Below are 27,399 nucleotides of genomic sequence, written 5' to 3' on the forward strand. Positions count from 1 at the left end.
AACTGCTGCCTTTCAAGGACCTCAGCAGAGATGGCAGAGGACAGGCCAGATAAGAAAAAAGGGAACTATGGATTTAACCACGGGGTGGAAGGCTCCATACAAGCCCAGAAATGGGTTTATTTTATTTAATAAGTGTTAATTATATACAATGATCTGAGAGTTCTCTGATGATTTTTCAAGAGAAGGAATGTGATGACTGACTGCAAAGAAAGGACCTACAGCCACAATGCTGATATCCCAATTTGTTCTTCCCTTAAAAAATCAATCTCAGACATTAATGGGAAACTGTGCATGTTTTGGCCAGGTTTTTTTAATGCCAATTTGTTCTTCCCCTAGAAAATCAAACTCAGACCTTGCTGGGAAACTGAGTATATTTTTTTTAATGCCACCTTGTCCAAAGCTCTGGACATAGAGCCATAAAGACACCAGGACATTTTGGGAAGTTACCAAAAGGTACCAGAGCAAAAGCTTCCTATTATTGTGCTGAGAGGTTTGAGCTGTGTGATAATTTATGAATTGCCCAGAGAAAAAGCTGTGGCTGCCCCATCCCTGGAGGTGTTTGAGGCTGGAGGAGACTCATGGAAGGTGTCCCTGACCATGGCAGGAGGTTGAACAAGAACAAGATGATCTTTGAGGTTCCTCCCAGCCCAACCCGTTCCATGACTGTGTGATGGTAAGGCACGGTCACAGACAGGAGAGGGGACAGAATCCCAGCCAAGGGAAGAGCCTGCAGAAAGCAGGGCTGTGTGTGATGGTGTTTTAGGAAGGATGAGACACCAGGACATTTCGGGAAGTTACCAATGGTCAAAGAGCAAAACCAGCTTCCTAATCTCGAGAGGTTTGAGCAGTGTGATAATTTCTGAATTGCCCAGAGAAAAAGCTGTGGCTGCCCCATCCCTGGAGGTGTTTGAGGCTGGAGGAGACTCATGGAAGGTGTCCCTGACCATGGCAGGAGGTCGGAACAAGATGATCTTGAAGGTTCCTTCCAACCCAACCCATTCCATGACTGTGTGATGGTAAGGCAGGCTCACAAACAGGAGAGAGGACAGAATCCCAGCCAAGGGAAGAGCCTGCAGAGAGCGGGGCTGTGTGTGATGGTGTTTTACCCTGCAGAAAGCGGGGCTGTGTGTGATGGAGTTTAACCCTGCAGAGAGCAGTACTGTGTGTGATGTTGTTTTACCCTGCAGAAAGTGGGGCTGTGTGTGATGAGTTATAGGAAGGATGAGAAGAAGGATAATGATTCACCTTCATGAACAATCCACAATCCAAGTTATTATTGTGCAGATAACACAAGCTTGAAGAGGCTCACGATACAATTAAAGCTCCTGCCACACTGGTTAAAATGGGTGTAATTCAATGTGGGCAAGATCTCAGCTGCATTTAGACATCATCAACTAAACATTAATAATCAATTACCACTCCTATCACTGATATGATCCCTGGAAGTGTTTAAGAAAAGCCTGGATGTGTCACTGGGTGTCACGCTTTAGTTGAGGTGTTGGCGCTGGGTTGGACTTGATTATCTTGGAGGGTTTTTAAAACTGGTGATTCTGTGAGTTTCGTAAATCACACGGGGCTGAGGGCGGGGCGGGGCTGGGCCGCTGAGGGGGCGGGGCAAGGACGAAAAGGGGGCGGAGCTATGGCGGAGAGTGGGTGGTGCTATTATAGAGGGGCGGAGCTAAGGTAAAAAAGAGGGCGGGGCGAGGGTGGAGGGGGCGGAGCGAGGCCCGGCCCGGCCCAAAGGCGGATCCGCCTCCTCCCCAAACCGGGCCCAAAGGCGGAGCCGCTTCCCCAGCCCAGCCCGGCCTAAACGTGGAGCCGCCTCCCGAGCCCGGCCCATTCCCTGGGCGGAGCGGCCTCCCGGAACCCGGCGCTGCTCTGAGCTCATCGTCCTGCGCCGCGGATCCGGGATCTGGGCCCGGTGAGTGATTGAACGCGGGGCGGCGGGGCCGGGCCGGGCTGGGCTCTGGGCCGTGCCCCTCAGGCCGGGCCGGGCTCTGGGCCGTGCCCCTCAGGCCGTGCCCCTCAGGCCGTGCCCCGCCGATGTGGGCTGAGCTGTTGGTTGTGCCCCGCAGGGCCGGGCTGCGGCTGCTGCGGCGGCTGCACGGCGGGAGCGGGGCCATGAGGCTGCAGGCGCCGCAGTTCCAGGCGCTCTTCACCCCCGGGCTGCGCAGCGTGGCCGGTGAGTGCGGGCGGGGAGGGCCCCAATGGCCCTGGGAGGGAGGGTTGGGATGGAAGGGACCTTAAAGCCCATCCAGAGCCATCCCCTGCCATGGCAGGGACACCTCACACTGTCCAGGGTGATCCAAACCCCATCCAGCCTGGCCTTGGGCACTGACAAGGGATCCAGGGGCAGCCACAGCTGCTCTGGGAGTTCCATCCCAGTCCCTCATCACCCTCACAGGGAAACTTCATTTTTAAACCCACCCTCCCTCCCTTACTGCCGTTCCCCCTTGCCCTGTCACTCCATGCCCTGCATTTTTCTTCTCCCAGAGCCCAACACCCTCAGCCAGTCTCCAGGGACACATCAGAGCCCCTTTTTTCTCCTTTATAGGCCAATTCCTTGATGCTCTGTTGTCCTGGAGAAATTTGGGTTCATGGCTCACTGTCCTCTGCTGTAAATAACGTGAATTCTTTCCCCTTGTCAGCCCCTGACTGTTCCAAGTGATCCCCAGCCCAACGAGAGACCTGCCAATAGCTGGGATTTCAGAAAAACAAATCAGAATGACAGGGAGAATACCTGTGGGTGCTCACAATCAGTGCATTTTGCATAAAGCTGTCAGTTATTTGCTGCTTCCTGCATATTTGATATTAATCCTACATCTGTGAGCTTAATTTAGTGAGGAGGCAGGTTATGGCTGGTTCTGCCATGAGTTTATTGCTGATTGTTTTTCCCTTCCCTTCCCAGAGCTGTTTGAGAAGAAGAACTATGAGCTGAGAATAGCAGGAGGGGCTGTCAGGGATTTGCTGAGCGGGGTGACACCACAGGACATTGATTTTGCCACCACAGCCACTCCAGCAGAGATGAAGGAAATGTTCACAGCAGCTGGGGTTCGGCTGATCAACAACAAAGGGGAAAAACACGGAACCATCACTGCCAGGGTGGGTTTGACATTTGTCTGGGTCTTTTCTGCCTGTCTGTGGATATGCAACATGTCCAGGAGAAAATTTGCTCTTTATTTGTTGAAGTGTCACAGCAAGAGTTTAAATGAGACCCTGCTTTAAAGCCTGGAGTGTTTTTTTTTGTTGTTGTTGTTGTTTTTTTTATTATTATTATTCATTGTAGAATTCAAGTAATTATCATATTTTTAAAATAATTATCATATTTTAATGCATGTAACCCATTCATGCTGCTGTGTCATCACCAAAAAGATAATGTTGGCTGCCCACACATGATCCTAATGTTTCCTGCTCCTGATTTTCCCCTCAAGTTCTGTTTCCTCTGCTTTGCTTTTAGTCCATCTCCTGCAGGAGGATTTCTGCAGGCTCTGTAAAAAATAAATAATGCCAAGATTATTTTCAGAAGTTTCTTATTCTCGACTCTCTACCAAAGCACTGCACACATTGCTGTGTCCACCCCCTATACACAGACACAGGGCTGAAAAAAAAAAACAGCAGCTGTTTGCATTTAATTTTATTTAATTTCATCTCATTTTGGTGGCTGTGTTGAAGTAACAAGTTGGTGTCTGTGGGATTTGCAGCTCCATGAACAGAATTTTGAAATTACCACTCTCCGCATAGATGTTGTCACCGATGGACGGCACGCCGAGGTGGAGTTCACCACGGACTGGCACAAGGATGCTGAGAGGAGGGACCTCACTGTCAACTCCATGTTCTTAGGTACATTTCAAAATGGTGAAGCAGCAAATTTGAGTTTTTGCCAGTGAATTCTGGCTCTGTGTCAATCCCTGAGATGATCTGGCAGAGCAGATCAAATCCCGCAGCGTCTCATTTCTCATTGTGTCAGCCACCTTTGTAAATTCATATTCTGGTTTTTTTTCATGTTTTCTAGGTTTGGATGGGACTCTCTATGATTTCTTTAATGGCTATGAAGATTTGAAAAACAAGAAAATCAGATTTGTGGGGAAGGCAGCTGAGAGAATACAGGAAGATTATTTAAGAATCCTGAGATATTTCAGGTAAGAGGTTTTTGCCTTTCCTTGATAAATAAACTGTGTAAAGTTTCAAAAATATGCAAAAAGATGTCAGTGATGTAAAAAAGAATTATAGTTGTCATATTTCCTTTCCAACCTAAATGATTTTATGATTGTAAGTGGAATTGTTTTCTAATTTAACATCCGGGGGTTTTATTTTGGCAGATTTTATGGAAGAATTGCAGAGAAACCTGGAGATCATGAATCCAATACACTGCAAGCAATTAAAGAAAATGCCAAAGGCTTGGCTGGAATATCAGGAGAAAGGATTTGGGTGGAACTGAAAAAAATCCTTGTTGGAAACCACGTCAATCATTTGGTTCAACTCATGTATGAGCTGGATATTGCCCAGTACATAGGTAAAGTGAAAGAAAATTTTATTTCCTACTCCTGTATCTTCTACAGACAGAATTTTGTGGCAAATTGAGATCAAACTTGGCTTTACACAGAAATTATATTTTATTTTTATCCTCTGCTAACACCCACTTTTCTTATTAACACTTCTTTGCACTTTTTGTGTGTTTTTAGGGCTGCCACTTGATGGGAATTTAGAGGAATTTGCCAGAGTCACTAAAAACATCCAAAATCTGTCTCCCAAACCCATGACTGTCCTGACAGCCTTGTTCAAATTGAAGGATGATGTCACAAACCTGGACCTGAGGTTGAAAATCTCCAAGGAAGAAAAAAACCTTGGCCTTTTCCTGGTGAAGCACAGGCAGGAATTAACCAAAGCCCAGGGGCCAGAACCACTTAGACCATACCAGGACTTCCTGATGGATGTGAGTGGAGTTCACATTGCTCCATTTTTGCCTTCACACTGAACTGAAATCATTTTTAGACATTTCTAAAAAACAAACCTCCTGTATTTTAGCAGTTCTCAGGAATTTTAGCAATTTTAGCCATTGCTCTGGAGCAGTTTTTGAGCTGATTTAAAAGCCAATCAAGCTGAAAAATGATGTCACATTCAGTTTCTTGTGACTTTGCCTGGGACTGCAGCTGGACCTCAAGGATAATTTGGGGTTTTTTTTTCTGTGAAATTCAGCTCTGAATTGTGGATGGAAAATCAGAGCAGTTCCTGGAGTTCTTCCCAAAGCCCATTTAGGTAGCCTGGGATGTTGTTCCCCAGGTGAATTCCAGGTCACTTCCAGGTGGATTCTGCACTTCTGGAGCAGCACCTGATGCTGAGGGCAGGATCTCCCACAGGAAAGGTGGGGGATAAGGATTCCAGGTATTACCTGGGATTCAGGGAGTCCCTGAGGATCTCCCAGAGCCTGCAGGGCTCAGTTCTAACACCTGTAACACCTTCCATAGTCCCAGCTTGTCCAAGACTCACCTAACACGGAGAAATGGGAATAGCACAATGCTGAGCACGCTTGGAGCTGTTTCATCCTGATTTTTTTTTTCTTTTTTCTCCTAGTCTAGGGAAGCCAACACCAACTCCAAGATCTTTGAGCTGCTGAAATACCAGGGAGAGGAGGAGCTGCTGAAGGAGATGCAGGAGTGGACTGTGCCCTCGTTCCCCGTCAGCGGGCACGACCTCCGCAGGATGGGGGTCTCCTCGGGGAAGGAAATCGGGACAGCCCTGCAGCAGCTCAGGGAGGAGTGGAAAAAGAGTGGATACCACATGGATAAAGAGGAGCTGCTGAGCTGCCTGAAGAAGTTGTGAAGTGGATAATCCCAGAACTGTTTGTGTCCTGATCCCAGTTGGAACTGAGCTCCCAGGACACTCTCGCATTTGTCACATTTAAGATTTTCATTGTTAATTCCTAACTTCTGCCAGGAGAGGTTTCATTCTGTAATAATGTAAAACATTGGTTGCCAAATTCCACCTTCTCCACCTCTCTTTGCTGGTTTTAGTGATAAATATTTACTGGTTTATCATGGCTTAGGGCAGGAGAGGTGACAGATTTTTCTCCTCCTGACTTTCTATATCCAAAAAAAAAAAAACAAACAAACCCAAAAAAGGTTGTTTGCATCCTCTAGATAAAACCATGGAGGGGTTTTTATGTGCCTAAGAGAATGTCTGGAAATAATGGGCTCTACCTTAACTCTTTTTGTACTCACAGCTGGATAACAGCTGGAAATACTCACTCCAGCAGCTCCCAACAGCCTTGCCATGGAAAACCAGGCTGTTTTCTAGGACTGCTTTTATTTTCCAGGATCAGTTTTGGGTAAAAGGATGGCTTGGCTGAGTAAGTATCATGAATTTTCAGTAGTTTTCAGTCACTTATCACTAAGTAAGTAAATCCACAGCAAGCTGGTGAAGGTTCTACATTTTCAACTTGAGGCAAACTATTAATGTTAATTAACACTGAGAAGGGGAGATCCAGCTCCTTGTCTTGGGAATTGGGACATTCCTGGACTTTATGAATGTCTTTCTATCCCTGGGGTTTTTTGTGTGCTGTTAAAAAACTCTCTGGGAGCAGCTCTGGTGTGTCTAAATCTTGTTGCAGGTTGAAGTTTTCCTACAGAACCATGGTAACAAAATAAAGGATTTCATTTTCCTTGGATCTCCTTTTACAGCACTAGATGGCAACACTGGAGCAATGCTGGCGAAAATAAAATCAGCATTTTTTTGGGCTTTGATTTTCCTGGGCTGTCTGATCCTTGAAATAAATTCTCCTGAAGAATTTGTGGGAAGAGGGGAAGTGCTGTTTATTATTAAGGCAAATCTCACAAGAACAGGATGGGGCTTGGTTTAATGAGGTGATTAAATTGAAGCCTCCTCTGCGTCATTTCTGGAACCACTGAAATCCTTTAAAAGATTTCACCAAAGTGCAGCTTCAGGGCAGGGGCTGTGGAGGTGGTAAAATATTGGAGAGAGGATTTTAAAGGACAAAACCTTGAAATTTATGATCTTGGCATGGACCAGATGGATATTTTGGACAAAGTTTAGCAGGGAGACCTTCCCCTGAGTGCTGAGCTTCAATTTCCAGCTGTTTGGAAATTGGAAATGGAAAATACAGAAAATCTGAACCCAAGTAAGGAACCATCCCCAACTCCACCCCTTGAGGTGCTGGATGCTCTGATTTTTCCCAGTAAGAACTAAATTCCCCACAGGATTGACCCTGGGCAGTGCCATGGACTCCAACACAGCAAACAGCAGACAGGTGAAGCACAGGGAACAGCATCATCAACAATAAAATTTAATTAGCCTTAATTTACTCCTGACTTACCTCAGTTATATTAATTTACATTTGGCTATATACACAAAACATCCAAAAGATGCTTATTCTGGATCCAAATATTGCCATTTTTAATTGAGAATCCCAAAGACTCAGCCCAAAAAACTGAACCTGCAGAAATTCAGTGGCAGCTGAGAAAATCCTTTTGGAATTTCCCTTCCCCAGTGAGTGCAGGGAGCACCTCCAACCCCAGTGAGGGTGACAGGAGGGACTTTGAGGGGAAAAGGAACCAAATAACCCAAATGTAGAGCCCAGATGTGTTTTGTGGGGAAGCCAGGCCTGGTTCCAGTGGATTCAGAGTCTTCTCTCTCACACCAAGGAGAAAAATGCAAATTTTTCTCAGATCAGTGATCATTCAAAAATATTAAAAACTGGATATTTTCCAATTGCAGATACTAAAACTATCCAGAGTTTCTAAGCTGAGTAACATCATTTGCTCTCCAGCACATCTCTACCTCTTTTTTTCTTTTCTTTTTTTGAGACATTCTTAAGTAATATAATTTATTTTTCAACACAAGCAAAAAAATGCATATAAAAGAAAATATCCAAGCTGACAGGGATTGTAGGAAAAGGATGTAAAATTTCTGGAAAGCCACACAGCTTTGCCAAGCTTAAAATGAATCCTTATCAACACCCAGAATATTTTCTGGGTGAAAATGAGCCGTCATCACCCTCAGTTTGTTTGCTCAGTCCTAAATATTGATTTTCACAGCTCACTGCCAAGGAATTAAAGGTGTGTAAGAAGAACAGAAGCAGCACAAGAGGTAGAAAAGTTTCAAAGAACTAAACCTGAGTTTGACACAATTAATCTCTACATACCTGGCATGACAAATGACCAGCAGCAAGTCCATGGTTTGGGGTGTTTTTCCAGCTTGGCCCTCAGCTGAAGGATCTGTCCCTGCTACACCTGCCTAGAGCCTGGCACAGAACAACCAACCACTGCCTCATGTCTTAAACTTGGCTAGTTTTACATCACTGGGAAGAAATTAGGAGTGAATGATAAAAGCTTCACGAGAAAAACAAGTGTTTATGTGCATAAGTGTTGAAAATATCTCCATTGCCATTACCAAAGTGCATTCTGAGAGGAAAAAACCCAAATATATAGGTGGCAAAAGTGAGCACAGACAAAATAAAAACCAAACCAAACCAAACCAAGAATCTGCCATGAAGCCTCCCCACAAAAAAAGCACTGCCTTTATTTCTGTTTTATTTGGAAACTTTTTGCTCTTTGTAAGGTGATAATGTGAAATTTGACTTTATGACCTGAAAGGTAAAACAAAATAATTAAATTAGATTTTTTTTCCTTCCCTTTGTCACAACAAGGACTATTTAAAAATCACCTCAGTGAGGTGTTTTAGAGTCCTTCCCAACCCCCTGGACACCTCCACTGGCAAATTAACCAGGAACAATTTGGGGAAGTCACTGAAGCACACTGAAGAGAACATGACAATGCTGTTTACCCTCTGGGACTGACCTGTGCACTTCTTACCAACAGTTTTAGATTTAAGACTTCTAAAGTCAAATGGACTAAACAGATGAGACAACTTGTAAGGAACAGACACTTCCCCACGGGCTCCATCCTGGGAGGAAGCTGCAATTCCATCTTTTGCACATTCCAGCACTCAGAAACTCTCAGGCTGTCTCTCTCTTCCACAGTTATTCAGCCAAAAGCTGAGGAGCAGCACAAGCAGCAAAACCTGAAGGATTTCACAGAGTTAGAGACAGGGATTCTCAGCAAACCACGTGTCAGTGTGTTATGGCAAACACTCCACAGCAGGTCACTGCAATCTACCATCCCAGGAATATTGCATCAATCAGATTCTGTTGTTGGGGGTTTTAGCTGGATTTCAGTTTTTCCATCCCCCTTCCTTCATTGCAAAGTGAGAATTACACAAGTCCACTCTCCACGGATCCGACATTTCCTGCCATCCCACGCGGACCTTCCTCATTCCCGGCGCTTTCCCCCTCCCCAGGAGCAGCACAGGGATCTGGGTGAGCTGTTTCCCCGGGGTGGCTGGGCTGGGGGAGCAGAGGAGCAGCCCTGAGCAGACCCCAGGCTGTCACAGGCACAGCAGGGGCGAGCGGCCCTGGGCCGGGTCGTCGCCGTCGCCGTCGGGGATTCGCGGCAGCAGCGCCGAGCGCGTCAGGCCCCAGAAGCGCGGCGGGGACAGCTCCTTCCGCGTGGCCGTGAACTTCCAGCCCATGTGGCTCCCGCAGATCCGGCACTGCGCGATGGTCCACGCGTACCTGGGGGGGAACAGAGGAGTGGGGGCCAGGGAAATGGGGCTTGGGAAAGGCTGCACTGGGTGACAATCCCCAAATTGGGTTTGGGGACAATCCCCAAAGTGGGTTTGGGTGACAATTCCCAGATGGGTTTGGGTAACAACCCCAAATTGGGTTTGGGTGACAGTCCTAAAGTGGGTTTGGGTGATAATCCCCAAATTGATTTGGGTTACAATCCCCAAACTGGGTGTGGGTCATAATCCCCAAAGTGAGTTTGGGTGACAATCCCAAAGTGGGTTTGAGCGACAATCTCCAGATGGGTTTGGGGACAATCCCCAAATTAGATTTGGGTGACAATCCCCAAAGTGGGTTTGGTGACAATCCCCAAATTCTATATGGGAGACAATCCCCAAATTGGATTTGGGTGTTAATCCCCAAAGTGGGTATGGTGACAATCCCCAAGGTTTGGGTAACAAACCCAAATTGAGTTTGGGTAATCCCCAAACTTGGTTTAGGTGACAATCCCTAAACTGGGCTTTGGGTGACAAGCTTAAACTGGACTTGGATAACAATCTCAAACTGGACTTGGATAACAATCCCAAATTGCATTTGGATAACAATCCCAAACTGGATTTGCAAAGAATCCTCAGGAATCCAGTGCCCAGCTCCCATCTAAAACTTCAAAAAATAAAGACAAAAACCCCACAAACATCCCACCCCAAAAGCACTCTCCTGTCTCTTCAAAGAGAGGGAGCAACCAAAGCTTTTTGTTGTTTCAGGTTCCAGCAGTGAGAAATGCTGTGAGGCCTAAAGAGGGCTCACAAAACTTCTCAGAGTAAATTATTTCATGGGAATGGAAGTGATTTTTGCCCTGCTCCCCAAATAACAGGGACAGCTGAACTTCCCACAGCAGCAGAGATTTTCTCCTACAGTTTTATGAGGCAGAACATGAATATTTCAAAGCCATCATAAAAGAGCTGAGAAAACACAAAAGGAAGAGCAATATTAACTCCAGATATTAAAAGTCTCCAATTTTCTTTAGGGAATGTTAAAATGTGTGACAGAAATGCCAGACACCCTCCAAGTCATTGCTCAGTTCTCTGTGATATTCCAGGAAAAAAAAAATCTTGGATGCAAGACCTGTTATTATCAAACAAATTTTACATCTAAACACTTAAATCTGTTACTGTCTCAGGCAGGCAGATTCATTATTAATTATTTATCATTAAAACAAAATCAAAGATAATCAGATCAATACAAATATCAGTAATTTTAAATTTCATGTAACATTTATTCCATTTTTTTAAGATATAAAAATGTATTTCAGTAGACTAAATGCATTTATGTATTCTGGTTTTCATTGGCACCAAAGCTGTGCAAAAACAACTCTGGAAAACAGTTGTACTTTAAACAAAACCACACACAAAGAAATTTACAGACAACTTGGTTTAAACAGTTCAATTCTAGACTCTGTTTTAAAATCTTAATATTTTCCCATTTAAAAAATAGTAAATTTTGCAATATTTTATGTGATTTTTGAATAAGTCTAAATTTACTTCCTTATTTTTCGCATGAATGAAATGATGACTTGTGCCTAAAAAATTCAGTATTTACTATCCCATCCTCCCAGAAAGAGTCAATTTGGGTAAATTTTTAATAAAATGTTGGTTTTCTTACCCAGGGAACCAGCTGTGCTCTGTGGAGGGCCGTCCACTGAGACTCAGGTTGGAGGCTTTATATACAGTGAGGGTTTCATGGATGTACCCGTGGGGATTGACATAGGCTGCCATGGGCCCGCACAGGGATAAGCTGAACACACAAGGAGTTTGATCAGAATGCAAAGAAAAATAAAATAAAAAATATTTTAAAACCTATAATTCATAAATAAAATTATCATTATTGTTACTATTATTATTTTTATTAATAATAATAATAATAGTAGTAGTAATAATAAAATAATAATAAAATAATAAAAACCAGCCCCAAAAGGTGGCAAATGTAAACAGAGGAAAAACTGCCACCTAAGCTTAAAACATTTCAACAATTTTCAACTCTCCCCACTTTTTGTAGGGGGAAAAAAGTACCTTGAATTATAGTATTTAAAACTGAAAGAAAATAGATGCTAATTTAAAATATCATTGCTCAAATTTGCTTAGAATTGTACACAATAGACTCATCCTGTTCCAAGAAAAGTAAGGAAAATGTAACTTTAAAAGTAAGTAAAAATGTTCATTTATTGCACCAACTTCTCAGCACCTTCTGTTAAAAGTTCATCATATTGACACAGCAGGAATTGTGGTGTCTGCAATCCATTATTTGATTAGAAGATAAGAAATGGCTTTTAATTACCCCATCAGCTCCTTATCACATTGATAAAGAAAAACTGTGGGGAGTCTTTGGGAACCCAAAGCATCTTTTAACCTTCCCATTATCAGAGGGGATGGGCTGATGGGAGTTAATCAAGATTAAGAGCAGTGACAAGGCTGACAGCAGCAACAATTATTTAGGAAATGTAATCGTTGTTAAACACGGGGGATATTGCGTAGAGCAAACAGAGAATGGGGCCGGTTATCAGGAATAACCTTAAATTCTTCCAAGAAAAAAGGGATCACAACATTTAAGGAGCCTGGGAGTCTGTTTATATCCCCTAATTGGTGCATTTTAATTTGCTCTTGTGGCCTGTGGACACATAAATGAGGTGCTGAGAAATAAACACTGGGATATCAAAAGCTTTATTCAGAAATACCAGGATGAAGAAATCTTTATGAAGAAGTCTTTACATTCACATTTCAAATTGTTCAGTGCAGGCTGCTGGGGGTGTGGCACAACCCCAATTTCTGCTCCAATAGACCTGGAAATGCTGAGATTCCCTAACTTTTTATTAAAAAAAAAAAAAAAAAGCTCGAATATAAACTCTCTATAAATATTAACTTAAATTTTATTGGAGCTGTAGCAAACCCAGCAGTTTTAAGAACTTAAACCAGCTTAATCTGCTTTGCTGTGCCCGTGTTTGTGACCAAGGAGCTGCCCAAGATGAAGAGTAATAAACTCACCTGAATATTTCATTCTTGGTAGTTATTTCTGTGTCTTGGCATTGCTTACAGCACAGAGATGTACACTGGGAAAGAGAAACAAAGAGGATCATTTCAGTAATTTCCAGATGCTTGTCAGCAGTGGGAAATAATAATAATAATAATAATAAAAGTCTCTCCCTTTCCATCAGAACAGACTTTGGACCAATTGTTTTGTTCATCTAAAAAGGAGTCAATGATGTGGAATATTTTTTATGTGGGATATTTTTCCCTATGCATTTTACTTATTTAAACATTCATTATTATCTAAAAGACGGAACAATTTTCCTATCATCCCCTCACAAAAAGCAAGAATTGGATCTGACTCCACAAAGATAATAAATGAGCCAACCTTTTAAGGTCTCTAAAGGCTAATTTAGAAAAAACAACCTTTGCTCTTCTGCAGTAGAGCACAGAAAAGGCAGATGAGACAAATGCAATCATTAAGTCTTTCTTAAATTCGAGGGTCCTGTAGATCAATGGGTTTAATTTCCTCACAAAAATAGGTAAAACGTATTGATCTCTCTCCTGGAGATTATAACACATTAATCCATCTTCTGCAATTTCTATAAAGTAGAACTGAACAATTCATCACTGACACTGCCCAGAGAAAGCAGCATTTAAATCAGCTCAGCAGAACACTCCCACTCATTTGCAGGATGGGAATTACTTGTATTTTTTTTTTTTTCAGGGTAATGCCTGTGAAATTCCCCCCAAAATGAGCCACAGGATTTTGGAATAAAATCCTGCACCCAGGGACAGGAACAGTTCTCTTAAAACCTGGAGTTTGTGTTTCTGAGCCCCCTGAGCTATGACTCCTTCACTCTGCTGTGACACCACACACTCAAATAAATCATTATTTCCTCTCTCCTCTGCTCCCTTCAGAGGTTTTGGTTGGATTTCAGCTGCTCCAGCTCCTTTCCTGCAGGTGCCAGTGGTCGTGTCCCTCTCTGCTCACTGGAGATGAGGAATGACAAGAGCTCCACCACCCAGATCCTCTTTATTCCCTCCTGAAGCCTCTCTCTCCTTCCAGGGACCTTTATTTTAAACCCAGATCCTCTTTATTCCCTCCTGAAGACTCTCTCTCCTTCCAGGGACCTTTATTTTAAACCCAGATCCTCTTTATTCCCTCCTGAAGACTCTCTCTCCTTCCAGGGACCTTTATTTTAAACCCCCTCACTCACATTGCAGCCCAGTGCTCACACAGCACTGAGAGGCCAATTCAGTCCCTGTTTTATTCTGACTGGTATGAGACACAAAGGGAAGTGGATCAGCTCTCAGGATCAGTTTTATTATTGGAAATTACATCCTGAACAAGCCAGGGCATCCCAAAGAACTCTGGGTAAAAAGTTAGATTTTGGATTGGAGCAAAATGCTGCTCAATAAACTGTAAAAAGCCCTAATGCACTCCCCATTCTGACAATAACACAGAACAGTTCAACACATTCACATAATGATAAAGAAAACACCTTTTGGGTATAGGCTAAAAAGCAACTTTATCTTGAATTTATGAGGGTAATTTTAAGTTTTCCTGTCTCTTTGGAATTTATGGGAAATATATAATTAATGAACATGAACAGCTCTCAGCAGCACTTGAGTATCAGGGTGTTTTCAGAATTTCAGCTCAGAAAAGACAAGTGAAATTTAGTTTGATTACAGCCTCAGGCAAAAACCTGCCCAAATTCTGTCTCAGAATTTGGAAGAGATGCTTTCTGTCTCCTTTCTTTAAATTTCTGGTGCATGAGCTTTGGGAAAAGGATCACTGTTAAAATGACCCTCAGGTTCTCTTTTTCCCAGAAACAGGCAAGAATTTAATGACATTGCTTTTTAGGGAAACAGGAAAAATTCTCACTGCTTTGTATCCATTAGACAAACACAGTGCTGTTATTTAAAAAATAGAAATTATTTCAAAGAATGGTACTACATAAAAATAGAACATTTAGAACATTACAAGGCCATGGCAATGGAAAGAAGGGAAGGGAAACAATTTTTTGAACATCTTAACGAGGAATTGCCTTGTTAATAAATAAAATTATAAACAAATATAATATAAACTAATATAATATAATATATAAATAATATATATAATATAAATATAAATAAATATAAAATAATTAAATAAATGTGTCTTTTACAAAAAATAAATTAATCCAATCTTTAGATTTATGCTCAAAATCTTTAGATTTTTGCCACAAAATCCACAAGTTTCCATGGCAAAAATTATACTTGACTGTGGTGTCAGTGTGAGGCTGTGATGGTTTTTAACAACACTGGACTTCTAGCACCATCTCTTGGCTAAAATAGTGCTGTGCCACTCTGAAATAGTTCTAATAAAACCAAATATTATATTATATTACATTACATTATATTACATTATATTACATTATATTACATTATATTATATTACATTATATTACATTATATTACATTATATTACATTATATTATTGTGTTGTGTTGTTGTATTGCGTTGTATTATATAATATAATAATTTATATTTATATTCAATATAACATATTATATTGTAATTTATTATAATAATTATATATTATTATAATAAACCATTATTATATATTATTATATATTTCTTGCTTGTAGCCAAACACAATCTACCACCGAACCATCACTTTCCTTCTGAGCAAACTCTTGAAGAAACAACAAAAATACCCAAATTCATCCTCTGGAAGGATTATCTGGAAATCCCATAAATTCTGGAAGGGATTGTGACAATCACTCCTATTTTTTTTTTGGCAATTTGGTGGGAAATGAAGAAGCAGCACTCACTTTGTTCATGATGTCCAGCTCACAGCGCAGCCTCTGCACGGCGCTGCCGATTTGGAGCAACTGGATACGTAAAGCATCGTCAATGGGCAGGCAGGCAGCAACTCTGTAAGAAAAATCTAGAAATGAGAGAGCAGCAGGTCTGTTAGAATTAACAGAAAAAGAAAATCCAACTGTTTTGCTATTTACCACAGGTAGTTATCTAAGCTGTGGTCTCTTGAGAAATTAAAAAAAAAAATTTAAAATGTGGATTTATAAAAGCTCGTACCGACTGGGTTTGAGGGAAGAGATTCATCTTTGAGGTTTTCATCCCACTCATGGAGCTGCCTCTTGACTCTTTCCATCAAGGTTTCCTTTTGTTAGAAGAAAAGCCTAATTTAAATACATAGGTATTGCTGTTTTCTTCTTAGGGATAAAAAAAAAAAAAACAAAAGGGAAGCAAAATGTAGAGTAAGCTCTTTTCCCTAAGTGGACAGTAGCTTTTAATTAAAGAATAACTAAAGAATCACTTTGTACTTGCATATTTTAACTGTTTTTGCTCTGAGGCAACACAGAAAGAATCAGAATTTCTGCTGTCCCTCCCAGACATTGGCTCTAGGAAGGAGGGAACAACCACAGAGGGGGAAACCCTTCCTGATCTTTTCACACTACCCTGAATATAAAATGCTTTAAAATGGAAATCATGAGTCAATAAAATTAAAGCTTTTACATTATCCCACATTTAGATATTACAGCTATAAAGCTCACTGCAGGTTATTTGATTGAAGGGTGAACTTACAGCATCATAAAGAGAGTAGAGCCAGGGGGGCCAAGATGTCAAACTTGCACAGTGGAACTTCCTCTGAAACAAAACCAAACAAAAATATTTATTCTTTAACAAAAGCAGATTTTAGAGACAGGTTCTTCCAAAACAAATAAAACAGGGGAGACAGACCTGATTATTTAAAGATATTTAATTATCCCAGAACCAGCACTTCACTGTGAAGCTTCCAAACCCATTTTCAGCTGCACTGAGGGTTAAACCTTCTGAAGAGGACAATACATGGATTTTGTCACCAAACCTGTCTCTGCATTAGAGGTATTTCTGATGTTTAGTAATAAAAAATTATGTCTTTCAAAAGGGTATCTATCTGAAATGGAGACAGTTCAAAATTTAGGTGCTATTAACAGTGCATCTGTTCTTCAGTCTCCACCAGCTGTCCCTGGAACCACCAAATTTCCACCACTGTAATGTCATTTGCTTAATTAACCAATTTTCTCCAGTGATTTTTGAACACAGAAATGTAGAGCTGTAGTTAATAAAAGTCTAAAAAAGCAGCACACAACATAACTACATTGCTTTTCAAAAGAGGAGCTCATATTGCACTGCAAATATGTACAAATTCAATTTTAATCTCCCCCTAGAGGGCAACTCTCCTCATTTACAGATTACACCAATAGAGAGAGGTGGAGGTCAACAGGACAATTATCCTGCTCTGGATCTGCAGCCCAGGATTTTCCTGCAGTGGGTTCACTTCATTTCAGCTTCACCTGACAGAATGAGCCTTGGAAAGGGATTTCCAGCCCACAGCCCAGAGTTTCTGGGCTCATTAACTCACATGAACTTGCTCAGCAACTTTGAGAATCAAGAGCTCTTTGTTAGCAGTGGAGTTTTTGATTAGATTTTGAGGGTACAAGAGTTCAAAACCATTGAAGAAAAAAGCAAATGCAAACATGAGCTGAGTTCTCAGGACTCTGTATTAATTTCTGGAGGTAGTTCTAAAGATCTCTACAGAAGATTTCAAGGCAACTTGTCTGTGGCAATGACCAAAACAATGGAATAAATAATAAATATAAACTAGCCCAGGTTTCCCAGAGAGGCTGTGGATTCCCTGGAAGTGTCCAAGGCCAGGATGGATGGTGGAAGGTGTCCCTGGCCATGGGATGGAGGGGCTTTAACTACCTTTGCAACCCAAACCCTTGTGATGCTGTTTCACACCACAACAACACAAGACTCTGACCTCAGAAGGCTGAAAGTGACTCCTTTATTTTTGGGATGTGTCACCCTTTTATACTATTCTACACAGACCAATTTGATTGGTGACACAAAGACAAACCTCTTCACTCCCATTGGTCAGAGCAGAGGGACATCAAGGAGAAGTCCCTCCTAGGGAAAGGAATGAAAACGATTTGCAGCTACAAAAACATTTCTATTTTTCACAGAAAATTCCTTGGGAAAAGAATTTCATAAAACCAAAATATCTCAGGCACAAACCAAGGTTACACCCTTGTGTGGTTCCATGAAAAGCAGGAGGTTGGAATCTGCCTTCCCTGTTGTGCCTCCTCCTCTACAGATGGAACTGGAGACTGATCCTCAAGATGCCATCGGAAATTAAGACTAAGGAAAAATACAAAACCAGAATAACCAAACAGAAATAACTAGAAATAGAAACAACTTCTCACCTTTTGGTACTTCTGCCACCACTGCCTGATGGCTCTGTCCTGCCAGGAGGTGGGTTTGGAAGAGGGAACCACGTGGCACCTGCTGAGGGACTGGAGCTGCACTGCTGCCATGGTGGGGGGCAGAACTCGCTCAGGCAGGATTTGCACTTTGGCCTGCTGGATTCTGAGAAAGGAAACAAAAAAATGAGGTATACAAATATATTTTAATTTTTTTTTCAAATACATGCATTAAAAATGGATTTTACTGCTCACGGGAAGACAGGCTGGGGCAATGGATTAATCACTCCACAGTACCAGAGAATTTAAACAACAACCCATTCATCAGAATTTATTTTTATTTTAGAGTACTACAGATCTGTGGGGATTGTGGTGGACAGAACTACAGACAGATTGGCAGTGACAACACAGCTGAACGTTCCACAGCCTCAGCACTACAGATTTAGATTTTTGTCTCCTCAAGTTACTTTTGGTATAAATAATCAGCTCTTCCATCTCAATGCCTCAGTTTAGCTGAAATGCACTTTGCTATCTTCCAACCACAAAAGGTTCTGTGCTCAGCCAGAGGTCAGAATCAGCAGAAATAGGATACAGACTCTGAGCAGATTTTAATATCCCAGCATCAAAGGTCACCTCTTCCACAAAGACCTCAGCATATGTTATGTGGATACTAAGAACCCTGGCCAGCAGGAAATATTTCATGTTTTATCAGGATTATGCAGCAGAAATCCTGAAATATTGAGGGGTGTGTCATTACAAATTTCTAATTTTCTCACAGGGACAGCACTGAACTGGTAACTTGCAATAAATTATTAGATTATCTTGTGCCAAAAGCACACAGGAGTCAGAAATGCCAACAATTACAGAAATATTCTTCTTGCTAAGGAGCTCTGGACAGTGAATTCCCAGTGACAAAGCTGCTGTTGCTGCAGTTGTCCAAGCACTGCCACCGTGTGTCCAAACAGGGCTTTTCCTGAGCTGTAACACTTTCAGTCTGTTATTTGGAGCCAAATGTTAGAGAGCAAACAGCACAGGGATTCTTCATTTCTTCAGCTGCAGGTCACAAACCCACAGAAATGCTCTTTCTAAAGCAATTCCACTGTGCTGAATTGCAGGATACAGGTGAGCAGCTCTGGATTTACAGATTTGGAAGAATACTTCACAGAATTGCCACATGCTCCCAGATCAATGCTGGAGCCTGGAGCTCTGGCCAGTGACACTGCCATGGTGCAGGGCACAATGCCAAGGACTTGAAAATGAGGGAGGACTCAGCATATTCCTACATATTCAGGATGTTGAGCACTTTTAGAAATGGAAAAAGGTATGATAAAACTAGTCAGAAGAGCCTCTAAAGATCACGGCTATCAGACTGGAATATAGAAAATATTTTCTTACCCATCTGACTGTGTTCGTATTTCCAGCACCTTGAACCTCTGTCTTCCTATGGCTTTCACCTTGACTGTTTCAACTCCGTATTCCTGCTCTTCTCTGTAGGCATAGATCTCTGCTGTTGTTCCAAAATGTGCTTCTCTCTCATGGGCATTACTAAAAGTAACAGAATAAAGATTAATTAAATTAATTACCCCCCTCCAAACAGCACTGCTCATTCAGATTCCACTCTGCCTGCACTGACTGTATATGATTGGTCTGATCAAAAAAGCAATTTTTGGTGAAACACCTTGAACTAAGCACAATAAAATTTTTTCCATTATAAAGCAACTTTTATTGTTTTGGTTGGTGGGTTTTTTTTCTTTTTTGCCAGGTGACTTGGTTTTATTTTAAGGTCTAGATGAGACATTCTGGGAGCACAGGGATCACCAGTGTGTCAGCATTTCAAATGCAGACACCAAAAGCATCAACACTCTTCGGATTGACTTTATAACAGGAACTGTTCCCACCTCCCACACAATTAATCCATAGTAAATTGCAGGGGGAAGAGGGAGGAACATTCCCAACTTCTCCTGGCACTGATCAGCTTGTCTCTTTTCCATTTTTCTATCACCTCCTGTCTCTCAACTCTACTGCGAAACATTTGCCAGCGCTTGTTAATTCACACACCAAACAAGCAACAATGCAGCTCTCAAAACAAGAACGTGACTTTTCCATTTCAGGTCAAGGCTTATTCTTTAACAAGCTGGAACAAACAGCTACTGAAACGAAGAGGATGCTCAGACAAGGAAGCAGATCAGCACTTGCTGTTTCCCCACACAAACACATGATGCTGTCAAGCTGCTACACTGGAAGGGAATTTTTTTGTTAAGCAATCCCAGCTTGTTACATGACGCCACCATCCGCTTTTAGCATCCACAGAAAACTGCGCTAAAAAAAACACCCCACACCAGTGACCCGCCCGTGGCTCCTTTACCTGTAGGCGAGGACAGCAAAGGTTCTGTCCTTCTGAATTAAATTCCTCACCATGCTGACCTCCTGGGGGCGGAAGAGCTGCAGCGGCAGCGTCTGCCCGGGGATCAGCATCACCATGACCCGCGGCAGCACCGGGATCACCTGGCAGCTGTCGTCGTCGTGCACCGTCCGCCCGTGGAACTCCTCCATGTCCGAGCCCAGGTACTGCCAAGGGCACGAGGGACAGTCAGGGACACTTTTCAAGGGTTTTTCTTTCTCCCCGAAACAACCCGGTGTAAACAATGTTCCTTTCCCATGACAACAGGTGGTGTTTGCTATTTCTGTTACTGAGCCAGTGGGAAAGGTAACTCGGTAACTCTGTAACTCAGTCCTACAGAGCAATAACGTGCATGTTATAAAAAGGCTAAATGAATTGTAAATAAACCTTCTGACTGGAGTCAAGCATCTTTATTTCCTGTCCTCTGTGACAGTTGGGTGCTCCACAATGAGCACAGGGATGGAGCTGCTTTGCTGGGAGAGCTGGGGTTGTTCAGCCTGGAAAAGGCTCCAGGGTGAGCCAATTCTGGTATCTGAAGGAGCTACAGATGGACAGAGATTCTTTTCAAAGCATGGAGTGGCAGGACACAGGGAATGGCTTCCCACTGCCAGAGAGCAGGGCTGGATGGGATATTGGGAAGGAATTCCTTGTGTGAGGGTGGGCAGGCCCTGGCAGAGGGTGCCCAGAGCAGCTGTGGCTGCCCCTGGATCCCTGGAATGTCCAAGGCCAGGCTGGACATTAAGGCTTGGAACAGCCTGGGATAATGGAACAAGTCCCTGCCATGGCAGGAGTGGGACTGGATGAGTTTTAAAGTCTCTTCCAACCCAAACCATTCTTATTGGTTTGGGTTGGAAGAGACTTTATGAGTCTGATAAAGTCTCTTTATTCTTACGAGTCTATGAAAATAAAAAAAATTACATTTGCGGCTAAAGAGCATCACAATAAAACTATGCAAACCCCATTCAAATCCCTTCAGGATATATTTAATGGACAATATATAAAAAACATACCATGTGTGATGTGGGCAAACTGGTATCAAAATTAATGATGTTTGGCTTCTCAGCTTCTTTACTGTCTTGGTCTTCCACTTCCATTTCGTTGTCATCCTCTTCCTCGCTCTCTACTGATAAGCACATACAGAATATTGGGTAGAAATCAATCAGCAAAGACTGTGAGATACTGAGAAAAACCTGAGAATCAGGGAAATGCATTCAATATTTCCAGTCACAGAGAAATAAACCCGAGAAAAAGAATTTTCTTGCTGTTACAGCAAAATCACCATTCTACAGAAAGGGTCAAAAGCTGGTAGTTTATTTCTGAAAGGCTAAAGAACAACTTTCCTCGGAAGAAAATAATAAACAAAGGCTGTCAGTTCAGCTTTTCACTACAGTGGTGCTTCCTCATCTCAGCTCTAAAGGTTTTCTGTCAGCACCCCAGGATGCCAGATAACTTCACTCCTTGTAGGCTGCTGAGTGAAGTGGCTGAGGCTGCACAAAGCTCAACAATCAAACTGCAAGGGAGAAAACAGCAACGGGAAACTCCGTGTGCACGCAGAGACTCCTGCTGGTGTTTCAGACAATTTAATTGCTGTGTGTACACCAAACACAAACCCAGCAAAGGAAACTCCTGAGGAAGCAAAGCACAAGGCTCCAAGGGATTTCAGATATAAAACAGTGTTTATAAACTACAGCTTCCTCCCTGTTTCTCAACCAATCTAAAGTAATTTTCAGGCAAGAGGACAATTAAATTATCAGTTACTGCATTAATTGACCCTATTTCTTTGAACAAAAACATTATTTATACACCAAGTTATGTCTAAATTATATAAACCAATCTCCAGGATCCTTACACCAAAAGCTGCTGGGTAATGGATAATCCCAGTGGTGCTGAAAAACATCATTTAGACCTTGAAAGCTATTACAAGATGGGAAAAAATATTTTTACAATAGTCTGTCTAATTGTCTGCCTTTGCAATTAAAATCTGCTTAAAAAATAATCCAGAGTTGAAAATGTAAAAGCTGGAGGGATCCTCTCATCCTGAAGGGTTCTGCAGGGAAATCTCAAAAAAGAAAGATGTTGCAGCAGCAAAGAATTTTCCTTCAGAAATGGGAGCACCACTAATTTCACTATTTCTGAGAGTGGGAGGACAAGAGAACAGTGAAGAAGACATTAAAAGCTGATTTTAGAGAACCTTTTTTCCCTCTCTGGCCTCCAGACACATTTGTTAAACACTCTCCCAAAATGTTTAGTCACTGTCTTATTTCTGCTTCACCTCACTTAAGTTTTTTTTAAACAGTTCACAGTTTACAGAACATGCCCTTACACACATCCATCCTATACTGAATTTATCTCAGCAAGAAATGATCCAGCACGACAGGAAAGGAGGTTACAGACTCTCTTTGGTATTGTACCTAATTACAGCCCTTTCAGCAGTGAGACACCATCTGCCTAATGACTGTTAAAAATACTCCACATCTATATGGAATTCCTTATATTCAATCAGCAACCCTAACCAGGGACAATTACAAAACATTGAAGATGTCCAAAACAGCCACAAAACATTGAAGATGTCCAAAACAACCACAAAACATTGAAGATGTCCAAAACAGCCACTATTTTGCTGAGCTTGATGGAGGAGAAGAGCAGGAATTTTTTTTTGTTTGGTTCTGGGGCATCACTGCAGGATGGGGGAGAGAAAAAAAAATTTAAAAAAATTCTGATTTTTCCCTGTTTTCCCATCCCCATGCATCCATCATTAGCAGTTTTAACAGGGAGAGAGGCTGCCCCACTTGTTTTGTTTTTTTCTGAGCCCAGAAGGAATTAGCAGCAGTTGATTGGAAAGAATTGTGCCCTGCAAACTTTCAGTGGCCGCTGCCAACAGCTCACAGTGGCTGCTCGTGGTGCCGGCTGAGGGACGATGACTCATTTCACTGCAGCAGCACCAGCCAGCCCAAAACACAGAAAAACCCTTAAAAAACAGAGAGCCTTCCCTCTCTCCTCCTCCCTCTCAGCTGGTAAAAAGAGCTGAAGCTTTTACACCCCCAAATCCTGGGGTTTATTTATCCTTAAATTCCAGGATTAGCAGCACTCAGGGAGGAGGGAAAAGGGAGCGGTGAAGGCTCCTCTGCATCACAAAAAATCACATTTTCCTCACGTTGGTTCAGTGACACAACCCAATCCACCCTCAATGCCTTCGTGCAGAAATGAAGAAATATAAACCTCACTTAAAGAAAAAGGACAAGATTATATATAGGTTATATTAAGGTTATATTAAGGCCATATAGAGGTCATATTAAGGCTATATTAAGGTTACATACAGGTCCTATTAAAGGTTATATACAGGTCATATTAAGGTTATATTAAGGCTATATACAGGTCATATTAAGGTTATATATAGGTCATATTAAGGTTATATACAGGTCATATTAAGGCCATATACAGGTCATATTAAGGTTATATACAGGTCATATTAAGGTTATATTAAGGCTATATACAGGTTATATTAAGGTTATATTTCCTAAAATATTTTGGAAATAGCTTCTATTAAGGCTTCATTTCCTGAAATAGCCAGGAAATAACTTATTAAGGTGATATTAAAACTGTATTTCCTCAAATATTCAGGAAGGTTGCTTGTATTATGGTGATATTAAGGCTGTATTTCCTATGATATTCAGGAAATATTTTCTTATTGTTTGAAACGTACAGGCCTAAAGAGCTCAGAGAATTTCCTGCCATGGGAAATGGCATTGGCTCCTGGCAGGATTTCCTGCTCCCTTATTCTGAAATAATGCTTCTTTCCAGCTATGCACAAGCTGCTTCCCAAACCATTTGATCTCCTGCCAGTGCAGAGGCACCAAAAAAAAAAAAAAAAAAAAAAAAAAAAAAAAAAAAAAAAAAAAAAAAAAATCTCGTTATTATGCAATAATTCTGCATAATTCCCTGGGTGAGGAATTGGTGTGTGTGACAGATAAGCCGGGCAGCACAGGAGATCCAACCCACTTCTGCTTCTCTGCTTATTTCCACTGGAAAACAGAGCAGACACTTCCTAAAACAAGCCAGGTTTTCCTCAGGTTTTGTGTTCCACGGAGGTGTCGATGCACAGAGAAGCTGCTTTGCCCGGCCTGGTGGGAACCCCACGGCCCCACCGACCACCCGGGACTGCGGGTCCCCTCCTGCCCCGCACATCCACGGCCTCCATGGAATAATCAAGGCTTTGATGGAGAATCCAAGGCCCCGATGGAGCATTCAGGGCCCCGATGGAGCATTGAGGGCCTCGATGGAGCATTGAGGGCCGCGATGTCTTTGCAGGAGGCCGGAGCAGAGGCCGCAGGGGCCAAGGCTCGCCCTGCACGGCCCGGGAGCGCCCACGGCCCTCAGCGCTCCCCACAGCGCCTGAGGGTTCTCCCCGCCTCCGCTTTCCCTTTCCTCTTCTCCTCTCCGCCTCCGCTTCCTTCCTTCCTTTCCTTCCCATCCCTTTTCCCCTTCCTCTCCTCTTCCCTCCCCGCTCCGCCCGCCGTGTCCCGGCTCAGCGCTTCCCCCGCGGTGCCCCCGGCCCGGCCCTGCCCTGCCCTCACCGGGCACCAGCTGGAGGTGGTTCCCCATGTTATCTCGGGGCTCTCCCCCTCGGTCCTCGGCGGCCATCGCTGTTTACCCGGAGAGCAGCCTGGGAAGGCGGCGGGGCGGGGGCAGGAGGCGGGCGGAGGAGGAGCCCGGAGCGGCCGGAGAAGCGCCGGGAGTGCGGGGCTGAGGGCTCCGTGCTCACCCGGGACTCAGTGATCACTCTCGGGGCTCACACTGACCCTGTGCCCGGGGAGGGACAGCCCTTTCCCCCTGGAGGGCTCGGGGGTGGCGGTGCGGGGCTGAGGGCTCCGCGCTCTCCCTGAGGGCTCCGTGCTCTCCCTGAGGGCTCCGCGCTCTCCCTGAGGGCTCCGCGCTCACCCTCAGGGCTCCGCGCTCTCCCTGAGGGCTCCGCGCTCTCCCTGAGGGCTCCGTGCTCACCCTCGGGGCTCTGTGCTTTGTCCCGGGGCTCCGTGCTCACCCCTCAGGGCTCACACCGACCCTGTGCCCGGGGAAGGACAGCCCTTTCCCCCCGGAGGGCTCGGGGGTGGCGGGGACAGCGGTTTCTCCTCTGCTGCCAGGGCACGGCCATGGCTGAGCAGGGCAGAGCCGCCCACGGTGGCCCCAAAGCGCCTCATGCCCGGCTGTGGCCATGGGAGAGGGGCTGGGGGTGGATAAAAAGAAAAAGAAAAGAAACTAAACCCAGTATAAGATAAAAAATCTATCAGCACAAGGGAGGCTTTGAGAGAGTGCAGCGAAGGGCCAGGGAGGTGCTGAGGGCACTGCAGTATCTCTGCCCTGAGGGAAGGCTCAGCTGGGGTTCTGCAAAGAGAGGGCTGGAAGGGGATTTTATCCGTGCACCCATATTTTAGTTATTTAGTTATTAAATTTATTAGTTACAGTGCCAAGAGGATGGAGCTAATCTCCACTTGATAGTGCCCAGCACTGACACAAGAGGAACATTCTCCTAATGCCCAGAAATTCCATCTGGACACGAAGAAAAACTTCTCCCTGTGCAGTGACAGCGCTGGAACAGATACTCAGGGATGGTGTGGAGTCTCCTCCTGGGGATATTCCACACCTGGCTGGACACAATCCTGTGCCCTGTGTTGTTGAAACTCATCAGCAGAGTCCTGTCCTGGTGTGAGGTTGGTGGCATCACCAGAAACAATTCACAGTTCACCACAAAAAGTTCAATGCAGCTGCCTCTGCACTGTCCAATTCTCACACAAACGCTCTGTCTCATCATTTATTATCATTTCCTTCCCTTTAAAAGTCCTCAAAAACACCATATCATGGCCCTGGATTTCTCTCTATTAAAATGTTATATTTTTATTGCATTCTTTGCTACAAATCACTAAACCCACAGGGTGCTCCTGAGCATTTCAAGAGCAGAATTTCAATTCCTCTATCTCAGCCCTGTTTGTTGTTTTCTCACTAAAAAATGCTTGCTTTATTTTCTTTTTTCTTTAAGGGAAAAATTCTGCACTTTCTGCTCTTCTCTTCAGTATCTCCCATTTCAGTTCAGCAATAATATTCTCTCTGCATCAGTGACAGGGCAAATCAATGATTAGCCAGCAAACAAAACATTAATTTTTAATTTTTTTATTTTTTTTTTAATCAGAAATAAAGTGGGAAAAATTCTGCGCTTTCTGCTCTTCTCTTCAGTATCTCCCATTTCAGTTCAGCAATAATATTCTCCCTGCATCACTGTCAGGGCAAACCAATGATCAGCCAGCAAACAAAACACTAATTTTTAATTTATTTTTTTTTTAAATCAGAAATAAAGTGGTTTAGAGAACCACATTTAAAAAGACAAATAGCACTGTAATTTCCTTACTATCATGGGTGGAAAATTCCCCAACAAACATGATCTGTAGTGACCTGAATGGGCCTTTAGAGCAACAATCAATACCACATTTGCCAAAGGAGCACCAACACATTAAGCATTTGTAAAATACAATAATCACTTAAATGATTAAGCTATGATTCCATTACTTTTTTTTTTTTTTCTGCATTGTCTCAGTGTAATACACATAATTGCAGGGTATTGTAGCTCATCGTTTACCATAATAATAGTAAAAAAAAGAAATATTTTTGTTGTCAGGCTGGCCAAGTGAAGAATTAAAAAATTATGAGCCTCTTCTCCGAAGCCTGGGATTTTATTAATAAATATTATGCTAATTTTTTTAATCTTTTGATATGCTAAAATAATTTTATTTTTGTTGTTTTTTAACTTAATTGCTGGGGGTACATTTAAGTCATACTTTTAAACTTGTTTCTGCACTCTTGAGGGATGGATCTTATTTTTTAGTGGCTCCTGGGATTCTCCAAAAATTCACATTACCCAAGGGAGCTGGGATTTCTTTTAGAAAACCCTAAATTCAATAATAATCATAATAAAATGAGAAGTAGTGGGGACTCTGAGAGTATTTTGGATGGTGTTGCTGCTCTTTATCACCGTAACCCTGCTAACAGCTCTGTCTGTGAGCACTGGAACTCCAGCAAATGATTTAAATATAAATTCAACCCCCAGGTTTGGCATTAACTCTAATTTAGACTCTGACTATAATTTATAGACATCACTAT

At 42.8% G+C, this 27,399-nt stretch overlaps 2 protein-coding genes across 3 annotated transcripts; one reads left to right on the top strand and one right to left on the bottom strand.

Moving 5' to 3' along the window:
• Window positions 1-2,043: 2,043 nt before the first annotated feature.
• On the top strand, window positions 2,044-7,169 carry TRNT1 (tRNA nucleotidyl transferase 1; the record flags this gene model as incomplete). The annotated part of the gene is made up of 7 exons (XM_083869355.1): window positions 2,044-2,182; window positions 2,909-3,102; window positions 3,702-3,840; window positions 4,013-4,139; window positions 4,320-4,513; window positions 4,683-4,933; window positions 5,572-7,169. The coding sequence occupies 7 exons, from the start codon at window positions 2,044-2,046 to the stop codon at window positions 5,818-5,820; spliced, it is 1,293 nt and encodes a 430-aa protein (XP_083725481.1). The 3' UTR covers window positions 5,821-7,169.
• Window positions 7,170-7,867: 698 nt separating this feature from the next.
• CRBN (cereblon) lies at window positions 7,868-25,034 on the bottom strand. Of its 2 annotated transcripts, none has more exons than XM_083869353.1 (11): window positions 24,828-25,034; window positions 21,264-21,376; window positions 20,218-20,420; window positions 19,248-19,397; window positions 17,856-18,018; window positions 16,192-16,254; window positions 15,682-15,766; window positions 15,417-15,532; window positions 12,616-12,680; window positions 11,240-11,371; window positions 7,868-9,586 (listed from the first exon to the last, which is right to left on the bottom strand). In XM_083869353.1, the coding sequence occupies exons 1-11, from the start codon at window positions 24,892-24,894 to the stop codon at window positions 9,400-9,402; spliced, it is 1,344 nt and encodes a 447-aa protein (XP_083725479.1). In that variant the 5' UTR covers window positions 24,895-25,034; the 3' UTR covers window positions 7,868-9,399. The 2 variants fall into 2 exon arrangements, with proteins under 2 accessions (XP_083725479.1, XP_083725480.1); XM_083869354.1 differs by having other exon boundaries at window positions 21,264-21,373; window positions 24,828-24,908.
• Window positions 25,035-27,399: the final 2,365 nt, after the last annotated feature.

Source organism: Zosterops lateralis, assembly GCF_965231275.1.
Source record: "Zosterops lateralis genome assembly, chromosome: 11".
Classification (NCBI taxonomy): Eukaryota; Metazoa; Chordata; class Aves; order Passeriformes; family Zosteropidae; genus Zosterops; species Zosterops lateralis.

Excerpts from the sequence above, each read along its gene's own strand:
- CRBN (XM_083869353.1), bottom strand. The coding sequence starts at position 24,894 with ATGGCCGCCGAGGACCGAGGGGGAGAGCCCCGAGATAACATGGGGAAC. Across the intron at positions 18,019-19,247 it reads ATACGAACACAGTCAGATGG|AATCCAGCAGGCCAAAGTGC; the intron begins GTAAGAAAATAT and ends TTCCTTTCTCAG. Across the intron at positions 16,255-17,855 it reads GGTGGCAGAAGTACCAAAAG|AGGAAGTTCCACTGTGCAAG; the intron begins GTGAGAAGTTGT and ends GTTTTGTTTCAG.